This window comes from Podarcis cretensis, assembly GCF_951804945.1.
Source record: "Podarcis cretensis genome assembly, chromosome: 1".
NCBI classification, from domain to species: Eukaryota; Metazoa; Chordata; class Lepidosauria; order Squamata; family Lacertidae; genus Podarcis; species Podarcis cretensis.
Genome location: NC_137170.1, coordinates 108,966,084 through 108,990,427, shown reverse-complemented (window position 1 = coordinate 108,990,427; position 24,344 = coordinate 108,966,084). Strand labels below are relative to the sequence as shown.

Here is a 24,344-nt window from a genome sequence, read left to right as displayed (position 1 = left end):
TTGTTATTATGTAATTAATGTTTAAGTTTGGAATTAATAAAATATGGGTTTTTTTAAAAAAGACTCTGGTTAGAACTCTTGCTTCCAAATTTTGGACTAGCTTATGTTTCCAAACACTTTTTAAAGGCAGCTACTTGTAGAGACTGTTAACAGTAATCCAATTCTTGAAGCAACTATGGCATGCTTGATTACAGCTCTCACTTCTTGAGCAACGGCTGCAGCTGGCACATCTGCCTAAGGTGGGCAACAGCACTCCTAGTCACAGTGGCAACCCAGCCATCCAGAAACAAAGCTGGATCTAGAAGCATTGTCAAGTTGTGGGTCAATTCTTCAGAAGCAGTGAAACCATTCCCAAACCAAACTGTATCCTCATCCCCAGGAACAGTAGTCTTGGAACTCAGCACCATTCGTAAAGATAAAGCACTTTATCTGTGACACCACATGGCGCTGTAGAGTCCCATCTTTCACCAACAAGACTTCCCTGTATGAAGTTTACAAGGCGTTTAACTGAGTCACATTGTTTTAATGCGTCTTGATCCAGCCTCACTCACCTGAAGTGACTGTTTTGCCCCGATTACCATATTTTTCGCCCTATAGGACGCACATTTTCCCCTCCAAAAATGAAGGGGAAATGTGTGTGCGTCCTATGAGGCGAATGCAGGCTTTCGCTGAAGCCTGGAGAGCGAGAGGGGTCAGCTTGCGGAGAGTTGCCTGCATGCTGAAGCCTGGGCGCGCTGAGCTCAGAGCGCCCAGACTTCGCGCAACTTTCCGCAAGGCGCGGGAGCCCAGCACCAGGCTCCCATGGCTTGCAGAGAGTTGCCTGTTCTGGGGGCTGGGGGTGAAATAATTCCCCCCCCTTTATTTCCCCCCAAAACAACTAGGTGTGCCTTATGGGACGGTGCATCCTATAGAGCGAGAAATACGGTACGTCTCAGTTTGCTAGCTCACATCCAGTCCACTACCAATTCTAACCACCATTGCAATACCTTGGCTGCCTTTCTTGAAAATGTAGGAAATGAGAGGTAAAAGTTGGGTGTTGACGATGACACCGCACTTCAAAATCCCTAGACAATCCCCTCCTCCCAGCAGTTTCTTATAGGTGCACAGGAGACAAGATGGAATGTTGTGGGGCGTTATAGGTCAGAGATCATGGTGCCAAGAAATAGACCCTTGAGCGTCACTGTCTCAAAACCGTCTCTAAAGGAAAAACCAAGTCTATACAAAACAGAACCTCTCACCAAGTCCCATTGTGCCCAGACAGTCCAGAAGGATACCACTAGTCATTAGTTTCAAAAGCTGCCGACGGGGGCCCAGAACCAACAGGGATTTCATCCAGTTCATTGTGTGGCTCATCCACAAGTTCCACTAAGATTATCTCCATCCCAAGACCAAGGTGGAATGAGGCTGGGCCAAAAGTTCTCAGAGGGGCATTTTAGCTAAATCAGGGCCTGCCCACCGCCCTGTTTTGCAGCTGTGGTGCTTTGCCTGGTAGCCAGTGGCAGTTGCAGCTCAAACAGCATGGTGATCATTATTTGGGATGTGGAAGCAAAACTACTGGTGGCTGCAGCAGCACCACCCCTGAATGTTCCTTATGACATGGTGCCAATACTTCTGGAATTGGTACCGCTGCGGCAGGAAGGTAAACAGCATTTCCGTGTGCTCTGGTTTCCATCGCGATGTTCTGTTGCCCCAGAAGTGGTTTAGTCATGCTAGCCATATGACCCGGAAAGCTGTCTGTGGACAAATGCCAGCTCCCTCACCTGAAAGCAAGATGAGCACTGCAAACCCATAGTTGCCTTTGACTGGACTTAACCATCCAGGGGTCCTTTAGCTTTCATTGTAGTTATTTGCCGCATCGTGCTAAATAATCCCTACCTAAATCAGACTGACCATATCTGTTACTCCCTGTTCCCTTTAGCCTGTAGTCTATAGTTTGGCTCAAGAATTTAAGGACTGTCTTCAAAAACAGCCAGTCATAAATTCAGGGTTCTAATATGTTGCACATCAGAGGTTTGCCCTCTGTGGGTTGGAAGGCGACTGGAACCATGAAGGATGGAGGAGGTATAGTTTACTTTCTCCCCCCTCATGTGTGTAAAGGTTGCAAAATATCTGAACTCCTGAAGAAGACTCTGCTATTCTAGCATTCCATAAAGAAGTACTTAATATTCATAGTTCAGCTCAGGAAAAAAAACCCCAAATCCAAAACATAAAAGACAAGCTGGAATTAACCAAAGAGGATTTTAAAATTAAATAATCCATAATCCTCCTGTACTCTGAATTCATATTATACAGAACACTGTGTTCTTACATTCTTGTCTATGGCTTTAAAACACACACAGTGCATGGAGGTTTTATTATAACAATCTTCTCCTGCAGGAACTTAAATGTCACCCCCAAGGTGTAAAATAGAACAGCTTTATTCTCTGGGTAAGCTTAGCAGTCAATACAGCTTTATTAAACAAAGCCACCTCCTCATATTTCTTACACAAGACACTAACTAGTCTAAACATAACAATTGCTTCTTTCCCCCCCCTGTAATGAAGAAGGAGGATCAATTTACAAAAATGTAAGGTGATGCTGGTCATTGATAATACCTGTCTGCTTTGATCTACACAGTTTTTTTAGAAGCTCTATAAAGTAGGCAAACCATTAACCCTTGTGCTCTCAACATATTAGTTCCCAAGATAAAGTGCTCAGATAATCTCAGAAGAAGGTTTCTTTGGATGAAAACTTTTGTATGTCTTGTTTATATTATGCTTCATGCTATATGTAAACATTTCGGTGTTTATTTGAGGGTCTGTTATTCCAGTTGTATTTTACAATGAGTCTATGACAGGTATAAATAAATAAATCTGACCTGCCTTGATATATCACTTCATCCAAGTAAATAACGTATCATTGAAAATATGAGCATCTCTCATCTTTATCTACCGGAATTAGTGGCTGCAAGATCCACAGTTTTGCATTCTAAGTTTTCCTCTTGAGTTTCAAAGACCGCAGAAACTAAAATATTCACGTAATTTGAACAAGCTTCCTGACTTCACGTGTTTTTTCACATGTTAGAATGCTCCTTGAGTCTGATGGTATATTTTAAACATCCATCAATTTAATTTTACTTGATGCAGAAGAAAGAGGAATCTGAGAAACATTAACAAGGAAGAATAGTCAGGGACTATGTTGCGGGGGGGGGGGGGGGAGAAGGCCTTCAACATGTGGCAGGAGCAATATGCCTGGCAATTTCCCAGTTGTACTCCTGGGACAAAACTTGAAGATGTTCTGTATTCTGAAACATTTTAGAGTACTTTTTTCCACATCAAATCCCAAGAGTGCCATTCATTTAGTAATTAAGTCAAAACACAGTAGCAGAGCTATCATCACCAACATTACTACAATTCAATCTTGGGTTTAAGAGATTTTTAGAAGCATGAGTTGGCTTTGCAGCGTTATTTTAAAACGACACTTTTTAAAAGTATGTTACTCATCATTCTAAGAAGAAGATATTTCATAAGAGACTTGTTCGGTGTTTCAACTTCAGGCATCTGGGAAGGCGAAAAGGGGAAACAAACCCACCCCTAGGGTGTTCGCATCTCTCATCAAGCAACTTGCTGATGCTTCCTTCTAGACAGGTGGGTCAGAAGCTATGCAGGCCTGCTTCAAAGGGAAAACAGATCAGCAGGTGTATATACTGTGGCATATGACCCAGCATGCACATGGCCGACTCTGGAGTTGCGGCGCTCATTTCACTTTATTGGCCAAGGGAGCCGGCGTACAGCTTCCGGGTCATGTGGCCAGCATGACTAAGCCACTTCTAGCGAACCAGAGAAGCGCACAGTAACGCCGTTTACCTTCCTGCCAGAGCGGTACCAATTTATCTACTTGCACTTTGACGTGCTTTCAAACTGCTAGGTTGACAGGAGCTGGGACTGAGCAACGGGAGCTCACCCCGTCGCGGGGATTCGAACTGTTGACCTTCCGATCGGTAAGTCCTAGGCTCTGTAGTTTAACCCACAGCGCCACCTGCGTCTAATAGCATGCACAAAATGAGGGTTGGGAACCTTAGACTAGGGGCCAAATGCAGCCCTCCAGATAATCTTTATCTGGCACACCCTCTCTTCCCAGGCCACACCTCTCACTAGTTCTGCTTCACACTCTCAAGTGCTTTTGACTGGCTGCAATATTTTTTTAAACTGAAATAACACCTCTTGATTGTTTCCATGGGGAGAAATGGAGATGTGTACAGTGGTACCTCGCAAGACGAAATTAATCCGTTCCGTGAGGCTCTTCGTATAGCGGTTTTTTTGTCTTGCGAAGCAAGCCCATTGACAGCTTAGCGGATTAGCGCTATTAGCGGTTTAGCGGCTTTTAACGGATCAGCTGATAAGCGGCTTAGGGCTTAGGAAAAGGGGGGGGAGGGAAAAAACCCCTCAGGAACTCGCAAGACATTTTCGTCTTGCGAAGCAAGCCCATAGGGAAATTCATTTTGCGAAGCGCCTCCAAAACGGAAAACCCTTTCGTCTAGCGGGTTTTCCGTCTTGCGAGGCATTCGTCTTGCGGGGCACCACTGTATGTGGAAACCTGTGACTGTAGTGTAGGTGGACTGTAGCCCACTCACAACCACTACCCTGTCCACCTTTTTCTCAGGCTTCACCCTGGATGGCTGTCAAGAAAGAATGCAGCCTTTAGGCTGAAAAAGCTTCCCAACTCTTGCAATAACCTAAAGTAGCTTTAGAAGTGATTGGAAACCAGTGATCAAGGAAGGAAGCACAAAGCACTCGTGCCATTAACATTTGATGGAGAACGTCCCCAGAACAAGTTGAACGAGCAATTGTCAGGACTCATTCAGGTTCCAGGTGTTCCAGATCTAGAACTAGAAAGGGGAGACATGGGTATACATCCAAATGGGCCAGAAACAGGTATAAAGGGTGTTCGAAACAGTCAGGGATTGGGCTTCAAGGTAGCAATAGAGGATCAAGAGGGGCACAGGCTAATGGGTTGTCAAAAACCAAGCAGGGGTCAAGATCCAACAGAGGAGCAGCTTAGGTAGTTTTCTGCACAATCTGAGATTGTTACTTAGCTTTCAAAGTGGAAACTCAAACAGTATTATTCTTGTTTTTGCTTATATTTTGCATATAAATATGGAATAATTTGTACTGTATAGCTATTGGAGAATTTGTATGGCATTTTGTGGTTTAAAGCAAATGCCTTGTTTCTTTTCTTTAAATATTAATAACATTCTTCTTTAAAGAAAAATATGCCTAACTGTAGAATTCATGGCAGGCAAGAAGTCGGAAATTTAGATTTGCATTACCACAATAAGGGGAAAGGACTGCTTCATTTTCCCATCACTCAGTCTTAAGGGAACTGGGAAGATAACAGTACATAAAGAATGAGTTTCTGCCTCAAGCACAGTCCTACTCTGGCTTACTGCATCCCTTCCAGCTCAGGTGTTGACAACATGTTCCCCCTCCTACATGATGAGTGTCTGATGCTGAGGGTATTGTTTATATATGGCCAGATTCTTCAAGATAATAAATCAAGGTGAGCAAATAAGTCTTGCGTTTGATTCTGCACAGCAAAATTATTTTGCCCTTGGGTTTACTCTTTGATCGTATAAACAAAAGTTCAAGCTACACACATAAAGGTTTTAAAGGAGATAAAACTTTTCACAGAAGTGCTCCTTTATTTTGTAATACTAGAACTGTTTAAGTTAGCTGAGGCAATTAATGCCGCATACACACTATCGTATGTTTAATCTCCTGGTGCAGATTATAATCCCCACCTTCATCCAAAAGCATACACTCTGTGAGCATGAAAGATTAAAAGATGTTAAGAGGCAAGTAATCTGCACTGAGAGATTTTTCAGTTGCGTATTTTCAGTATTTGGACATTCTGATGCAAAGATCAGTAAAGCAACTCGGCTTTGATCTTTGTACGTTTTGCAATGCAATGAAAGACACATGCGAAAAAGACAGGATTTTATCAGCATAAAAAACCAGCAGAGGGTGCTATTCGATACTTATTAGAACATGAATAAAAAGCAGCAGCAAGGCCTGTTTAGAATAAAAGCAACTCCAAAATGCACTCCCTCTAAAATGCAAACCACATCCTTTCAAAAGACAATCGTTCTGGCCTATGTACGGCAAGTAATACTATAATTAGATACAGTACACAAGAACAATGATGGGCAACCATTTTAAAGCAGGATTACATTAATAAGCAAGAGATGGTGAAAAGGCAATTCTAAAAATGAAAGAGTTGTGATTCTGTCATTTGGAGTTGCGTAGCTTCCCTTTACATGTTTTTCATAGCTGCAGAAACAGAGGAAACGCAGTGCTGAGATCACATTTTCCTTTAGTTTTTAAAAGCAGCCACTAGCATTCTCAAAGGAATGTATAAACACACCATACCAAGAGCTGCACATATTTGGGGACTTCTCAAAAACAAAAAGAGCAACTGAGGAGGCCACACTCTCACAAATGAAAAATCTGAGATTTCAGAACAATGGAGCAGTAGTGAAGGGACCTGAATATACAAAAACTTCCAGAATCAGTCATTAAATTTCACCGCTCAACTAAAAAGTAAACAGATCATTATATCCCATGAGGGATGTGCAAGCAGAGGAAAGGTGAAACTTAGGAGTATCATGGTGACTTTGATTAAGTCATTTACTGTCAAGAAAAACTGGACATGTTCATAACTGAATGAGCCCTGAGGACTCTTGGTCCTGCACTCTCCCCCTTCTTATGTGGCGAATCCTGACTTCTGATCCTGGTTCAGCGACAGCTCAGTTTCTGCTTGCACACAGAGCAATGAATTGGCACAATTCAGTTCGTCAAAATGAAGTATCGGAAATCAGGAAAAGCCATATAAAATGACGAGAGGTGCAGGCAAAGAGGGAGCACGCAAGCACAGCTTAAGAGTTACGTCTGAACAGAACCAAACACCACCCATCACCAGAATCAATCTTTGTGGACTCATGAAATTGGGAATGTAAAGACAAATGGAGTGTGGGGAACTTTTGGCCCTTCAGGTTTTGTCCAAACTGCAACTACCATCAACCCCTGACCACTGGTTATGCTTTTAGGGCTCATGGAGTTCAGCAATATCTGGATCGCCAAAGGTTCCCTACTCATGCTTTAAAAACACATTTACTGTATTTTTCCGTGTATAAGAGTAGGTTTGTCCCCTAATAAATTATGTCAAAAATAAGGGGGCATCTTATACAGTCAAACCTCTTCTTATGTCTGCCTCCTCTTGCGTCCATTTCACCCAACATCTACAGCAAGCCCGGAAGTAACCCGGAAGTTTGCCGCTGTTCGCACAGGAGCAGCGATCGCTGTTCGCACATGCGCAGAAGCGGGCAATCGCCACCCACGCCTACGCACAACAGCGCCTCTCCCAGCGACCCATTTCAACCTCTGGACAGACCTACTGAACGGATTATGGTCGCAGGTAGAGGTTCCACTGTACAAGGATAGTGCCGAGGCCATTTTCTTAAATCTGAGTCCCCAAAAATAGATGGAAAAATATGGTAACTCACTGTTTAGCAACAAAGTTAATGGCCTGATTTTCACACCATGGTAATCCAAACTATGGGTTACCAGGTAGATAGCATGAATGTTCAGGTTCTCAGAAAGGGTCTTGCAGCTGCCTTGCTCCTTCTCAGTCTTTTTTTTTTTTTTACTCCTGCTCCATGCTGAGCTCTGGTTTGGCTTAACTTGTCAGCAGAACCCTGATGCATGGTTAAGCTCTCTCCTCAACTAACCATGAGTTGGAGCCAAGGAGCAAATTAGCTACGAAATTTTCTCTGGGAATCTGCATGGTGCCTAACAGTGACTTGTGAACCAGATCAATGAGACTTAAAAGTACTGTACTTAACTTTGACTTAATTAACAATGGGGCTTACTTCTGAACTCATGTATAGAACTGCACTGAATCAGTAAAGATTCAAATTAGGATTAAGATAACCTTACCAACATGGTGAACTGGTCATGTGATACATGTTTGCTTATGCATAGGAATTAATGCAAATAGGATGCAGACATTCTATCTGGTACAAAGAAAGGGAGATTTATCAAGTAGTAAAGTTTCTCCACATTTTTCACTTAGAAAATAAGCTGTCTGTTATTAATACAGAGGAGACACTGAATGTGAAAGGTGTTCTATAAAGTACAGTCGTACCATGGCTGTCAAACAAAATCCGTTCCAGAAGTCCGTTCGACTTCTGAAAACGTTCGACAACCAAGGTGTGGCTTCTGATTGGCTGCAGGAGCTTCCTGCACGTAATTGGAAGCCACATCAGATGTTCGGGTTCCAAAGGGCGTTTGCAAACTAGAACACTCACTTCTGGGTTGCGGCGTTTGGGAGCCAAAACATTTGAGTCACAAGGCATTCAGGATTCAAGTACGGCTGTACTTCGCTTTATAGCTAGAGCAGTCTTTTTAGGGACCGCTCAGCTTCCCTGCTTTTTCCTCATGATTTTCAAACAAGTATTCAGGTTCTGGCTAGGCTGACAACAAGTTTTACAACTTCTTTTTCTAAAGAAAAGCTGGCAGCTTGTTTACTTCAGACTGCTTGACAGGTACTACTTTCCGAAGAGTACACGGAGTGTCTAGTATATTATTTAATGTTTTAGAAATGTTTCTAGATTCTTGTTGTCCAGTCATGCCACATTAAATGCAATGTACATATAGTCTGAAGCTCCTGGTGTCCCTTCCTTGGAAGATGAGTTGGTTAGCTACAAGAGACAGAGTCTTCTCTATGGCATCCTAGTTGTGGAATACTCTTCCCAGAGAGGCTCTTTTATGGTATCTTTTAGGTGCCAACTTAAATACTATTATTCTCTTTGGGTTTTTTCGTGAGTGATAGACAGAGTATTTTTGTTATTTTGCTGTAGTTGGCTCAATTTCTATCTTACTTTTTCTTTTTTTACAAGTTGTTAATTTAAATTGTTTTTATTGGATATCATTTTATCTTGTTGTACTGTGTCCTAAAGTCCTTGCAGTAGAAAAGCAGCAGTTTGGATTTTGTTACGAAGTATAGCTTATTGCAACACTTAATAATGCAAATCCAAATATTTTGTAGATGAAATTCAGCAAGGTTCAGAGACTTTGCCTTTTCCCGGACTGTGAAAGTATATCCTCGTAAATTTAACTACATGCACATGAGCAGTCCCTAATTGACAAAAAGGCTGTTAAGCCATGGAAACCTAAGTGCTAAAGGAAATATTTGCAGGGATAGGAACCCATAACACCCTGCCCGTTATGTGGGCTAGATCTCTCACATCCTGTTTGATTGCAACACAGACCAGTACTCCAATAAAAGCAGAAACAATTTTATCTTACCCATGCGGGAAGAAAGGAAGAGTGAACACAACATCTTCCAAGCCAGCAAATGGACTTCCCCTTATAACCAAGCCCAGAATATTGCATACATTTTAGCAGGAAGAGTTGGCCAAAAAGAAAAGTTCAGTTTTGACTGAAGGCTTATGCACACAAGCATGTCTAAAAAAGAATATTTAAAAGCTCTTCTTTTCAGAGGTCTGATGCAGAAATAATTCTGCCAATAATGTAAGCTTCACAATGAGCTAAAGTTGGTGCAATATTAAGCTGGGTGGGGAGACAGCATCAGGATTGTTGTTGTTGTTGTTGTTGTTGTTGTTGTTGTTTAGTCGTTTAGTCATGTCCGACTCTTCGTGACCCCATGGACCAGAACACTCCAGGCACTCCTGTCTTCCACTGCCTCCCGCAGTTTGGTCAAACTCATGCTGGTAGCTTCGAGAACACTGTCCAACCACCTCGTCCTCTGTCATCCCCTTCTCCTTGTGCCCTCCATCTTTACCAACATCAGGATCTTTTCCAGGGAGTCTTCTCTTCTCATGAGGTGGCCAAAGTATTGAAGCCTCAGCTTCAGGATCTGTCCTTCCAGTGAGCACTCAGGGCTGATTTCCTTAAGAATGGATAGGTTTGGTCTTCTTGCAGTCCATGGGACTCTCAAGAGTCTCCTCCAGCACCATAATTCAAAAGCATCAATTCTTTGGCGATCAGCCTTCTTTATGGTCCAGCTCTCACTTCCATACATCACTACTGGGAAAACCGTAGCTTTAACTATACGGACCTTTGTTGGCAAGGTGATGTCTCTGCTTTTTAAGATGCTGTCTAGGTTTGTCATTGCCATTGATTTTCTCCCAAGAACAGGATTGTAGGAACTGGAAGAGAGAGTTTAACTCCTTTTCTCCCTTCTAAAAATCCCCCAATCATCACAGTGGGTAGAGGGGTGCAGTGAGCCCTGATACAGCTTTCCCTCTCCCAGCTGCTACTCACATTTCTAAAAACATGCTCATGAATTGTGCCTTCTCTAGTTTGGCCTAAAAGAGCAAGAAGCAGGCATGAACTCACACACTCTTTCCCCCTTTGTATTATGAATTTCCTCCTCCTTAACAGCTGTCCACTGAAGTCTGCAAACCCATTTGAATGGCTGGTTTTAAACTATTCTACTTTAAATTATTATTCTTCAGGAAGAATTGTGTATTATGCTATAAGTGCAGGCAATGTAACCGTCCAACATTTTGACTTCACCCCAAAGGCACACTTCTCTATAGTCTCCCGAGACAGACGGATGCAAACAATGAACTCAAAGTGAGCAAATTAAAATACTACATAAATAAGATGGCATCTTACCCAAACTAATATAGGTTTTTAAAAGACAAACATTATATTTAACTCGTAAATACACAAGATGAGACTCCAACGTTGCACCAGTGCACCTCATAGAACTTGCCTTTCTCCTCCTTCCCCGACCTCCATGTCCCCAAATCTACTCCAGAGGGTCCCCCAATCCTCTGGAGCACATTTTTGGGATGCATGAAGGTTGCAGAGGAAGGGTAGGTGCAGTGTAGGTGGATGTATGTGGTGCAAATGGAACACAGCAACCAAATAATATCTCTAGTATTTTATTATAGCCTAAATATAACAGAGTCAGGTATACTAAAACTCATTGCTTTAAATAGGTTTAATAAGCTTACCTCTGTGCTGGATTTAGGCCAATAAAATTAAGAGAAATAACACTAAGGGTGATTTTTTTTAAAAAAAAACACAAATTAACAAGAGGTGTGGGGGGGAATCAAATGTAACACACTTTCTCTTGGGTGCACACATCAAAAAAGAGAGAGAAAGAAATAGCACAAGTTGGACTTGTCAATACTGGCAACTCAAGGGTGTTGGGATCTGATTTCATCACAGCTATAAATTCTTGTTGACAACGCCAACTTTTCAAAAGCCAGCGTTTTTTTCCCACTAAACCGCACCTAATTCAAGCGGGACACTAAAATACAGGTATTAAATGTAGTGCTTCCCTTTCATCTTGACTAGAAAAGACCACTTTTATGTATCAAAACTACATACTTGAATTTTAATATAAGTCACATTTGCAAAAGTATGCTGAAGTTTGTTGGAAAATGCTGTAGAGAGGAGCACTACATGTCCAAAAGAAATAACAACTTCTTTATTTCTTATAATAAGTGGTTGCTTAACATAAATTGGATAAATGAAAATTCAGGACTATATTATGTATAGAGTAATGACTAAAAATTATGCAATCTTGTTAAATCCTTGACCCTGGTTGAAAGTGTGAACAACATGAGACAAAGACTTTCAGGAAATCCCAAGTTGTTGGGTTTTTTTAAGTGCTTAAGATACAAGAAGACTCAAATAAGGTCAATAAATAAAATTGATATATGTATCCAAAAAAGTTTTATTGTTAGGAAAAGTAACCAGGGGAGTGAAAATATACTATTGTTAGTGCTAGCCGAAATACAATCCACAAACAATGAAGGGGAAAAAAAGATTTAAAAGGACATGAAAAATATATAAAACACTATTTTTGAAAAGTCACCTACAGTCTCTTCTATGCATCCTTTCTCCGGTTTCACAATATTTTAATATGTATTGGCTACTTCCTTTCATCAAAACGAATTTATTAATCAAGCAACAAAACAGGTTGCAGCCAAACAGAAACATATGAGCATAAATTAAACCTAAGAATTATACACGGGGGGAAACATGCATAAAAAACCCAGAATCTTAGATCTTGAGGGAGGCCACATGGCCTTGTCTAAGTTGAGTTGCATTCACCGTGAATATAGCCAGACAACAGATATTTAATCTTATCCCTATCTCGGTGGGTAGCAACCACTACTAAAGATTGCTTAAAATATTTTTGCCTCTATGCTTCCTGCCATTTGCAGAACATCAAATAGCTTACGGTATCCTCTACTCAAGGGCTACTGCAGACACAAAAGTGCAGACCTCTGGGGATTTTCTTAAATCTCCCCAAAATTAGACTTCATAGTCTGAAAATGCGCAGAGTTGTGGGCACTTTGCAGAGAAAATGTGCATTTAGCTCAGATAAGTATTTCTCTTCCCCATGGTGTGATGATTTCAAAGTGGGGAAAGTGCTGGAAAATCTGTATAAAGTAATGGCATCCCTTCCTGTTTTGCAACAGATTTTGGAGCACTGCTTTAATATTTTGTCGGCTAAGTGGGATTTTGGTAGTGAAAAGGGCCTCTGGATCAAATCCGTATTTCCTCGATAATTCCCCGATTCCTCGATAATGGTTTATTGTTAGCTAGCTAGGTGTTTGGGGAGGATGATTGAGAGTGTTCCACCATACATTATTTTACCAGTTTATTTACCAAATATCTCCGTTTAAAAAATAAGAAGATAGTCCTTGAAATGAAATATGAAATTGGCACTAATCCCGCTTCTCCCCACAGGTACGCTGTGGATGTTACTGGTGGGAGACCCAGTAAAGCACAACTATACTACTTCCAACTGTGTGGACTCTGAAATGCCCCCAGATTTCTGCCCCATATATCAACCTTAGCAGCAAAAGCTTTTAGAGCTGGCAGCCCAAGATTCCCCACCCTTCACTCTGGCAAATTTCAACACCTACTGCATTGAACTTTGGGCATTCAGTTTATTTTCCTGCCAATGACTGTTCCATAGGCCATTTTGGGCAAACAAACCTCCAGATAATTAAATCTATTAGACTTCTCCAAGGGATGACTGTCTAATTGCCATTTGTTTTTATCTGTTCTATCACCAAGCACCATTACTTTGGGCTCAGAATAGTTGACACATAACTGTTCCTTATTACTTACTTCCTTTCATTGAAAAAATTCCCCAAGGCTAGATCATTTGGAATAACCAAAACTACTTCATGTCTCTACAGATAGCACACACTTGGCAAAGTTCACCAGATACTCAGGTCCCAGGCCTGGTGGAATCAAAGTGATGTTAGTGTACTGGAATGAGTTGCGCATAGCTGATAAAAAGGAAAGCAGTAGTCACACCTTATTTAGTAAGATATGTACACAGACATTTGCTTGTTGCTACAAACAAAAGCTTTCAGGAGGTGTTATCACAAAGTAGAATAGCCTTTCCCCTCCCTTCCTATATCATATTACATTCAGCTAAGATAATAAATGTAAATCAATTCATCTTCAGAATGAAAACAACGTCTTGAAACCATCTGTAAAACTACAAAGGGTTCAGTCTATTGAGCAATGGTGCTTTTCAGAGTTTGCATGATATCAGACCTTAAATCAATAGACCAAATATGACACTGAACCACCATGTTTCCCCAAAATAGCAATCAATATTTTAATATGTAAAGGTCCTACTCTCTGATGCTGCACGCATTCTGTGTAGCAGTCACAAGTTCAATTATGTTCCCCAACTAATGGTGTGAAGGTAGAGAAGGAAACATTTAGGCAGTATCAGGTAAGCTCATCTAGACAATGGCCTGGTTCACACATCATGCTGAGCCAAATCATGGCTTAGCATGAGCATGTGGGCTCTGGGAGGGACAATTTCAGCTACTTTGCTCTTAATTAACTCTTCTGCTGCTAAGTTGAGCAAAACCATCGTTTAGCTTAGTGTGTCACTTAGGCTCGTGGTTTAGCAATCCCCATACAAACCACGAGATGTAGCCAAGGTTTGTCTCATGGTTTACAGCTCACAGTTTGTTCAAAGGAGCTAAACCATGTACCTGGGTTCAGGCAGCACACCAAGCCAAGCTTTGGCTAAGCGCGGTACAATACTACACAGCAGAATGCCTGGGCAGGAGCCATGCAATTTCTTCTCCAAGGGCCAAATTCAGTCCTCCAGGTCTCTCCATCTGGCCCTCAGGAACCTCCCCAGGCTCCTCAAGTGCTTTTGCTTGGCTGGAATGCGCCCTTGAGCTATGAAAATGCCTCTTGCTTGCCAGGATGAAACATGGAAAGGCATGTTCATGTACAGAAACCTCTGTCTTTTTGTTTGTGTGGCCTTCTATACAACGTAAGAATCACATCTATTGCTCCACCCACTTTGGTCTCTAACCCCATTCAACACCTGTATGCTGTTCCCCCAAAGGTTGGAAATGTGGCCAACCGTAGTTTGGCTTAGCATGATGCTGTCTCCTATTACTTAGAGGTAACCCACATAAGCCATTCGATCAGTGATGCTGTGAGCAGGATATCAGGAAAACAGTTGTAGAAAATGGAGTCTAGAAGGAAATTTATCATTTGACAAAGAACTAGTCATTAACCAAGTAGTCTTTTACTCTACAAATTGAGAAATATTTTTTTTAACTTACCTGGAGATTTTTTGCTTGCTCTTGATTGCATCAAGTAGGCGTGGCGAGGCAGCAAAGGTGATGATGGCAAAGACATTGAAACTCCTTTGGCCAAGTTCATTCTGTAGACATCTTCCGGTGCAGGCTGGATACCACTGGGGAAATCTGAATGGTGGCCAGATGTGGCAATTATCTGTAGTGCACTTTCTGAGCATGAATCACCTTTAAAATAAATAATAAAAAAGAGGGAAGGGGATTAAAGTTACACAGCAAATGAACAGAAAGCTGTATGAAAATACGAGAACAAACTCCATTGTATCAAGCTTTGCTGTGACAGCAATGGAGCAAAGGCTGGTTTAAGTGGCATTACAGACATTTGTTACAGAAAGGAAGCACAAACAAAAAGAGGAATAATGGATAAAAAAAGCACAAATGTTATTTTCAGTTATAACGCTACTGTGAAAAGAGCTGCTTTTGGGCTATTCTATGTGCTACATCACCTCCAGTCCTTGCCTGGTGATTTGATATGTGGCCATTTTTAAATATTTTTTTTAAATGGCTTTGAAAAGGGAAGCAAGCGAGTTGTCAGTCTAAGTTCCCTACTGGAAATAGGGGCCTATGGCCCAAGAATAAAATAAATAAATAATGAACAACCCTTTTCTGCTGGACTCCTATCTTGTTCCACTTTAGTAGCCTCTGATGGAGAGAAGGGGAAATATTTAAAGACAGAGTAGGGAGAAACAAGTGTAACTTGCTATAAAATAAAAGTTGTAGGTATTTGCTGGACCTTTAAATAAATACCAATATTTGCTGCTTTAAAATAATCTTGTTCCCAAATAGAAAGCCCAACTTTAGGCATAAGAAGTTTTATCCAAATATAGCATCTCGTATCATGTCTCCCAAAGTGGCCAAATCTGTGATCTCTCATAAGAACTCATGATGGTGGAACCCTGTACCTGTACCTATTGCTGCCTACTTCTGGCAGCTAAATGCCTCTATGTTCCCATTATCACCAGCTACATGCACACAAACAACTTTGTTTAACAAACAGTTTATATGCTTTACATCCTGTACAGTCTGTAACAGGGAAGTCAGACAAGGAGGGAGCAGAAGTATAAACAAACAATTCTCTTAGGAGGATTGCATGTTATCCTCAAATAGTTCACACATAAATGCTACCAGAGTCAGGCCCTCTGCAACATTTCCCAGGTCTTTCTCTAGAAAGAACTACTATGAAGAACTCTAAATTTTCCTCATATATATGCTGAACATGATCCTGCTTGAAGAGGGGGATGTGGGGAACTGTAAATCTACATACAAAATATGCATCAACACTACAAAAACAGTTTTGAAATATATGCTTGCGTTTGAAGAACATAGCCCGAATCACATAACACTGCTCACCTTTACTTAATCAGTTTATTTCTACCACTTCCTTTGATCTAAAAGCAACATGCACTGACAAATGAACATGTAATAAGATTCTGCTGTTGCAGTATGTCAAAAAAGGGTGCTTTTGAAGACTATCACCTCATTTGAGCCAGTTCACACACAAAAATATTGTTCCGTTGTTTAACAATGGTTAGGGAAACAGAAGCAGCCTATGAAATCTCCCCCAAAAGCCTTCCCTTCTTTTTTTTTTTTTTTGGTAGCAACAATATTAACAAGTTTAAACAAAGTTTACCAAACAAACAACTAGTTTTGTTGAAGAAAAAAAGGGAGTAAGATAAAAGAGGTGTATATGAGAGGTGTAACACTAAGTGTTTTTTAAATGGCTTAGACCAATTATCCAAACAAAGCTGCCGGATTCATAAAAAGGTATTTGGGTAAAAACCAATGTGCTTTTGACTATTTTTCAAGTATCTGATATCAATTTTGTATAAAGACTTTGAATACACAAAGTACCAAAGATAGAAGAAAATTGACTTTTCCAAGTTTGAATTTAAGTATTAAAAACTTAAAATACTTCAGAAGTTAGTATTAAAATCCTTCCCCTCTGAAGGAAATTTCATCCATTTCAAACTTCAGATTAGGACATTCCTGTTTATCACAGCAAATCAAGACAACTGCTTTTTCATGCTTTTTCAATAAAGATCAGCCATACATTGTCCACTTTTATATAATATCTTAATAAGCTGTGATGTGAATGAGACTTTTGTCCATGGATGCAGCCTCTTCTCTTCCCTGCACACAGAAACAAAATCTGGAAAACTTTAACTAACCATAGTTTCCCGTTTTGTTCAAACCAGGAAACTATGGCTACCAGGTTCAGAACATGCCAGGATCATAAACAATCTCATAATTATAGGTTCCTTGCATGAATAAAATGGGAAAGTAGTTCCTGGCTGACTGCGGAACAACAAATGAAAACAGGAGCAACACAAGAATGGAGCACATGGAAAATAAGCTTGTATGTATCTCAGCTTATTAAGCAATGATGTGATCGTTGAAATAGGGCCAATAACCCTGACAGCTGTAAGCAAGCATTTTATCTTCAAAATATAAACAGTATAGCTTGGTGAGATGTATTATTCCAAAAGAAGCAATAAGCCATTAAACCTACTGCAGACTAAACTTTCATTTCAAGTACAAGCTCAATAGACAGCCTTAAACAATCCTCCATTTCCCAACCTGAAAAAATCCTCCATAACTTCAGGACACCTGTGCTCCATGTAGGATTGTTGAACTTAACACGTAATGCATTGAAAAGCGCTATGCGAATATTAAGTTTATATGTGGGGTTTATATGTGATGACTATACTCATTAGAAAAAAACCCTAAATTTGAAAAATACTGGCTCACACAAATGAAAGCAGCCATCCTATACAGAGCAATCCTATACATACTTCCTTGGATGCAAACTCCCTGAGTTTTTGATGTTTCTGGAGGTTTATGTCCAGTCCTTCCACTACAACTGCAACTGCAATTAAAACAACTGCAAAAAATATCTCACAAAAAAGTTACAGGTCCAGGATTGCAGCCTGAGAAATACATCAACAATATATTCTCTAATCTAATTTATTTACTTCCTTTGTTTGATATGAATGTCTTTGTCCGCACCCAGTTTTGTCTCTGCTTGTCTGCCAGGGGATTTCCTGCAACAAATATTCACATGCATCTGTATTTGAGATGTTAGAAGAGCCTCAAAACCAGACAAAGGCATCTAAAATATGCCTTTCTCAGTATCTAAAATCACGTTCCTTGTTGCAATCCCCCTCTCTATTAGGGGTCCAAGTGAACAGGCTATTTTCTGTCCAAATGTCATTTCTGTCAGTGACACTTTTAAATAAAGTGCTGAGAAAAAAGCAAGCTAGATTTGCAATTCTCAGGAAACAAACAGGCAGATTTAGCCGAAGTATTTGAGGGGAAGAGGGTGTTTGTATGTATATTTAATTCATTCAACATGTCTTGAATCTGGCTGTGCCTGAGTGCAGAAAGGCTCCTAATCCAGTGGCTGTGTCTACTAATGGTGAGGAGGGAAGAATTTTTTTAAACTGATTTCCCCTTTCTCCTTGCAGGTTAGCATGCCACACTCCTCCAACAACCTGGAGAAGGTTGGGAGGGGGAATGTGGAAAGCCAGATCCAGCAAAAATCGCCTCTCCTCCTCTTCTGTTTGTGGAGACACTCAATTGAATTAAGTCCCTTGTATCTCACTCTTTAGTATTATTCCATTAGTATTCCTGTGGGAATCCCTTGCAGACAACCGCAGTGCCTGGAGACAAGTCAGTCAGGACGTGTATCCATAGCACCGACCATAGGAGGAAGGACTGCTGGGAGGAGCACAGAGAGAGGGAAATGCCCTGGTGGGTCTGCAGCAGTAGAACTAGACGCCCCAGCTGCAGCAAAACATGTCTCTCCTGTATCTGTCTCTACAGCCACCGCAATTGCTGCAACCTTCCAACAGTTTGACTTTAACCCCAGAGGTGCACACCTCCATTGTCTCCCGAGACAGTCGGATGCTAACAAAGCATCCCGTTTAGTTCAGTTCAAGAGACTGATCGGGTTGCTTAGCACCAGCAGTACTAGAAGATCACAATATTCTGAGACCACTCGCTATTTTATGGGTAAAACTAGATATAAGTTAATTAATTAATTTTAAAAAACAAAACCTGTTCCTTGTAGGCAACGAGAAACATGCAGAATATTTTTATATTTGCTTTGACCTCCACTCCAAACACACACCCAGTTTCAGCCATGACACTGCTACTGCAATGGTGGGGAAGGGCTGCACAAAGCTGGACCCGGGTTCAACCCTCAACCCTTTAGCGCTAGAGAACATCTGGAACATTAAAAAGCTTACGAAGAGAGCAGCTGAGCAAAGGTGAATGGAGGCCAGCAAGTATGACACAAAGGGGTGTTGCGTGTATTCCAAGCATTAAAAGCACCAGTGTTTGTACAGTGTAACTTTCTAACTAAATCATCACTGCCATGGGTTGTGATAACCCTAGCAACAATACCAACACTTTCACGTTACAAGTAGCCATATTGGTACAGTCATACAGTGGTGCCTCGCAAGACGAAATTAATCCGTTCCACGAGTCTCTTCGTCTAGCGGTTTTTTCGTCTTGCGAAGCAAGCCCATTGACGGCTTAGCGGATTAGCGCTATTAGCGGCTTAGCGGATAAGCAGATAAGCAGCTTAGCGGCTTAGAAAAAGGGGGGGGGAGGGAAAAAAACCCGCAGGAACTCGCAAGACATTTTCGTCTTGCGAAGCAAGCCCATAGGGAAATTCGTTTTGCGAAGCACCTCCAAAACGGAAAACCCTTTCTTCTAGCGGGTTTTCCGTCTTGCGAGGCGTTCGTCTTGCGGGGCACCACTGTACACTGCTTACTTGCTCGAAAGGGAAAAAAAATACCTTAATGCAAGTTGGGTCCCCCCCCCTTTGGCAGGAAATACATATGACTGGTCTTAAAATATGCAGGTATTTTAGCTAAAATTGCTGATTAAAGTTAGTCTCTCTCCAAGATCAGTTTTTTAATGGTTTAGCAGCACGGGTGGCTAGTCGCTTTTTTCTTTTCTTTCCTTTTGCTCAAGGGCTGCATTTGCCCTTGGCCAACCCTACCAGCAGTGGGTTGGGGCCACCCAAGACACTCATACGGGTGCAGGCAGAAAAGCCATCAGCCTTGACTCATGGTCCATGCAGATCAGGTGAGGAGGGAGGGTTATAATGCTCTTTCTGATGCATTAGTGACAACAGATGCTGAAATACTAGGTGTAATACAAATCATTTAGCAACAATATAGTTTTTCAAATTTGCAGGTTGCTCCATCTGCTTATTCTGTCTCAACTATCTTACTAAACACATCCCTCCAAAATACAATAATACTCTTGGAAGGGCTACCACCACAGGACTAGCACCCCATTCTCCATTCATAAAATGATTAATCTGATGGTTGGGGAGTGAGCAATTTGCATCCCTAACGACAGTGCTGACCTTCACCCATCGCAGCATAGTGTATACAGTGGTACCTCGGGTTACAGATGCTTCAGGTTACAGACGCTTCAGGTTACAGACTCCGCTAACCCAGAAACAGTACCTTGGGTTAAGAACTTTGCTTCAGGATGAGAACAGAAATCGCATGGTGGTGGCGCAGCGGCAGGCCCCATTAGCTAAAGTGGTACCCTAGGTTAAGAACAGTTTCAGGTTAAGAACGGACCTCCAGAACTAATTAAGTTCTTAACCCGAGGTACCACTGTATTTTTGTTTTCGTTTTGCTGCTGCTACAAAAACCAGAGGTGTCTTGGAAGGCCAGGAAAAAAATGGGGGGGGGCTATATCAGGCTCCCAAAATGGTAGTTAGCCACCCCTGATTTCAGCACATTTAATCATTTAGTTACACATTAAAAAGCTGCAAACTGAGGAGTATTTTCCTGTCGTTCAGTGTTATATGACCCTTCTGAACCAATAATGAAGTGTCAGCAGTAGTCATAACAACTACCCTGGATGACTGGTTTAAACAAACAAAGCAGCATTTTCTGCAGGTTTTGCAACTTCTTCTCTGTGGCTATACTTAAATTTTAATTCTACCCCACACGATATTTAGAGGATTGCTTCCTTTCAAACTGGAAAAAAGGACACGGCAACCAGCAGTTAACACCCAGTTGTAGTTTGGAAGCTATAGCTCAAAAGAATATTATTTTAACAATGTTATGTTTTCATGTTTATTGTTCAGAAGATAGAGGCAGTGTTTGAATTATTGACATGACAAAAGCTAATAATAGTTTTCCCCTCTTTTCCCCTAAACAGGCAATTCTATTAATATTCAGAATACTGGGTTTGGTTTGGTTTTTGTCCTCCCAGCAAATCTCTCCAGAGTGTCCCATGTGAAGCTGCTGTTGAAGTTCTGTTTGGTTCCTGTCTCATCCACTGCATGAACCATACCACTGCCAACAGAAGTTTTCCCCTTTATTTTCTTGTTTTAATGCCTTTATTTTCAGCAGTTTCTCCAATGAAGGATATTGTCAAATGAAATTAAGACATTTTTGCTTTGTGTGTCCATCTTTTGATTCTGAGTCTTGTTAGGGTTGACAGATTCCCGAAAGTGAAAATCTGGACAAGGTTCTTTAGCTTTTTTTCCAGTCAAAGTTGTTGAGCTTTTAGTATTTTTCTTTGATTTTTAAAGATTTTAAAAATAAAAATAGCCCAACTTGCCATACCTTGCCAGGTTTTCCCAGACATTTTGCCGATTCAGCAAAAATCCGCACAGACACCATTTTTCCTAGCGATTCCAAGACGTGTTCTGGAAAACCTGGACGTATCATAGTCCTTGTTTTGTGCTACTGTCTGTCTTACTGCAACGAGGAGGACGTCTTGGGGGTCCAAGTAAAAATTTTATATACAGTCATACCTCATGTTGCGTCTGCTCCAGGTTACCTGTTTTTGTGTTGCATCCTGCAGCAACCCGGACGTACCGGAATGGGATGGGTTACTTCCGGGTTTTGCCACTCGTGCATGCGGAGAAGCGCTAAATCATGCCATGTGTGCACGCTGACACGGCGCTTCAGCTTGTGTCAGTTCCGTGTTACAGGCGGGTCTCGGGAACGGATCCCGTCCGTAACACAAGGTTCCACTGTAACAGTCTGGGGAAATCTTGCAAGTCTGCCCAACCCTGCTCTGGAGGAACAAGACTACATCATACCCATTGAACTGTTCATTACCAATATACAAGTAAATTTGTTTCATAAAGCTATTATCTATATACACATTTACCTATATACAAGCGTTTACAAATCTCCCAATGTCATTTTAACAGTTTAACAGCTATATCCTCTACTTAATGGTATGACTATTTTCCACCTAGTCATTCTGACACGCTGGCACCCTAGTTGCAAAATTGAACAGTTCCAAAATACAGACTTGCTTTCATTTATGCTAGATTAAACATACTGCCTTCAGCAGTACTTGAGGGCTGATTTCAAAAAATTCCGCTGGAAAAACACTTATGCCCACGTGGAGATGGCAGTATTGAATCAGTAGCTCATGTGCTGTTAGCTTGTACTCTTTAGAAAGATTTGAGGAGTGAAGTTATTACCCCTCTACTATCCATACCAGGTCGCTCAACCATTGCTACTGTGTCTTTTCTTCTAGCAGATCAGGATAATCAGGTGACAGTAAAAACTGCAAATAAATAAATAAATAGCAGAGGCAATTAGAAAAAGATCTATTATTTGATTATTGATGTAAACCTCTAGAATGTATTTTGTATAGCTAAGCCTTTAGCTCTATCTGCGGTACATTTTATTTTATTGCTATGGCTAGTGATTGGTGCAAATAAAGATTCTCCTGATCTTCTACTTAATTTTTGTTTATGCCTGAAAGTATTTCAGATCAGTCACTTACTATCTGGCACAGAGTCCCATTAACCTAAAAGATAAGTGGTGTTAAATGTATTAACACACGAGATGGCTTTATAAGAAGCATGCATAATAACAACCTGCTCAAGGAGTCAAAGGCTTTGGTAGCTACAAAATAAACAGCAAGAGTTGATGTCTGAATTATCTACACATACTCTGAAGTATTATGAATTCAGTTAATGCAAAATGAGTAACCAAGATATACCAACCAAGACGCAAAAAAATTAAGCCCAATATAATTATTGCAACTAAGCCAGAGTGAGCCTTGGCACAGACTGTCCACTTGTATCACTTTTATCTCCTGTCAGTTCACATGCAAAAGGAGAGCAAATCCTCCACTTCTACTTTTAATTATGCCACAATGCTCCATTATATAAAACTTAGGCATCCATGGTGTGTTTTAAATTTAGCTGAGGGATGGCAAACCTGTGGCCCTCCAGATGTTGTTGGACTGCTGCCTTGGTCACATATGAAGGGCCTCAGGTTCCACATCCCTATTTTAGTTTGATAAAACAAACTATCTAGGAGTTAAAATAAGCCACAGTTACCAGAATTCATACGTAACAGGAAACTGTGGCTTAGTCAAAAGCGAAACTGTGACTCTTTCCTTTGCACGCATGAAGGGATAGAAAGGAGAACACACAAACCTGGGGCTCATCTAGACTATTGTTTAGTGACAATTGTCTAAACTATGCTTCAGAGTTTCATAACATAAGTCAACAACCTGAAGTGCTGAGACCAAGAGTGAATGTCAAATTCTGATTTAATATGCTATTTGAATTTATTTTAAGTGATAGTGATCTGTTAATACTTACATGTATTAAGAAATGTATTAATAAATTAAGAAGTTTATCATAAACAACCATTAGTAATAGAGATGACTAGAAACAGAAAATAATGGAGTATTTAAGAGAACTAGAAGCCTGATTTAGCTATTATTGATCCTCTGAATAAATACAGCTCTCCCACAACTGACCGTACACTGAAATACATATTTGTTGTATTTTATGTACACACTTATTCAGTCAATTATTTATCTGTAACAAAGTAATTATGAAGTGCCTAACATACTGTAAATCCATTTGAATATTCGCAAATATAAATTTTCATATAACTCCTTTATGCTACAATATTCTTTAAAAACCACTGACCTACAAATCTGATAAAACACCACCTCTCAATCCTGGAGCACCTTGATATTCCAGCAATATCAAATAAACTCCATGCAATCTTGCTTTCTGTTAACTTCTGATTTTCTATACTTTCACCATTTTATCTCTGGCATCCAGCATAACCAGTGAACCAGTGATGGCTCTAAAGAAGGGGCATGTCTTGAAAATGTAACTGAATTCCCAATGGCAAATCAGATGCAGCTAAAGGGCTTAATCAGATTAACATCTTTTAAAGAGAGACAGTATAATGATACTACAAATAATCATTCTGTAAGACATACAAGCTTGAAAACAGAACTCGAATCCCGTATCTAATCCATCAATTGAAAAAGGGATAAGCAACATGAGAAACTTTTAGAGCCTCTGTAGTATATGAAAATCAAACATGATGAAGACGACAGCTTAAAATTCACCACTGTATACAAGACCTGAATGCTGCTCTCAAGTTAAGGACATTAAAAAAATGTTCGGGAACATGCAACTCGAAATGCAAAGTCTACATGATTCTACGATTCCAGTTCTTCTAACCTTCAAAGTGGGAATCCAATTTACAGTAATGCACACAATGTCCAAACTATATAGTATTCATGATAAGAATCTATACAAGAGCATTATGTGCTCAAGATAAAATAAGATGGAAGGAGCCTAAGAGCAATATGAAACTGGGACACAGCAGCCATGAAGTTAAAGCAGACCAATGTA

At 40.7% G+C, this 24,344-nt stretch overlaps 1 protein-coding gene across 3 annotated transcripts in view; it reads right to left on the bottom strand.

Annotated features, from left to right (window-relative positions):
• The window catches only part of TANC1 (tetratricopeptide repeat, ankyrin repeat and coiled-coil containing 1), a 137,025-nt gene that overhangs the window by 49,555 nt on the left and 63,126 nt on the right, over positions 1-24,344 (bottom strand). For all 3 annotated transcript variants that reach the window (XM_079975738.1, XM_079975737.1, XM_079975739.1), the window contains one exon: positions 14,639-14,839. In XM_079975738.1, coding sequence (XP_079831864.1) covers positions 14,639-14,839 — 201 coding nt within the window. The remainder of the gene's footprint in view (positions 1-14,638; positions 14,840-24,344) is intronic.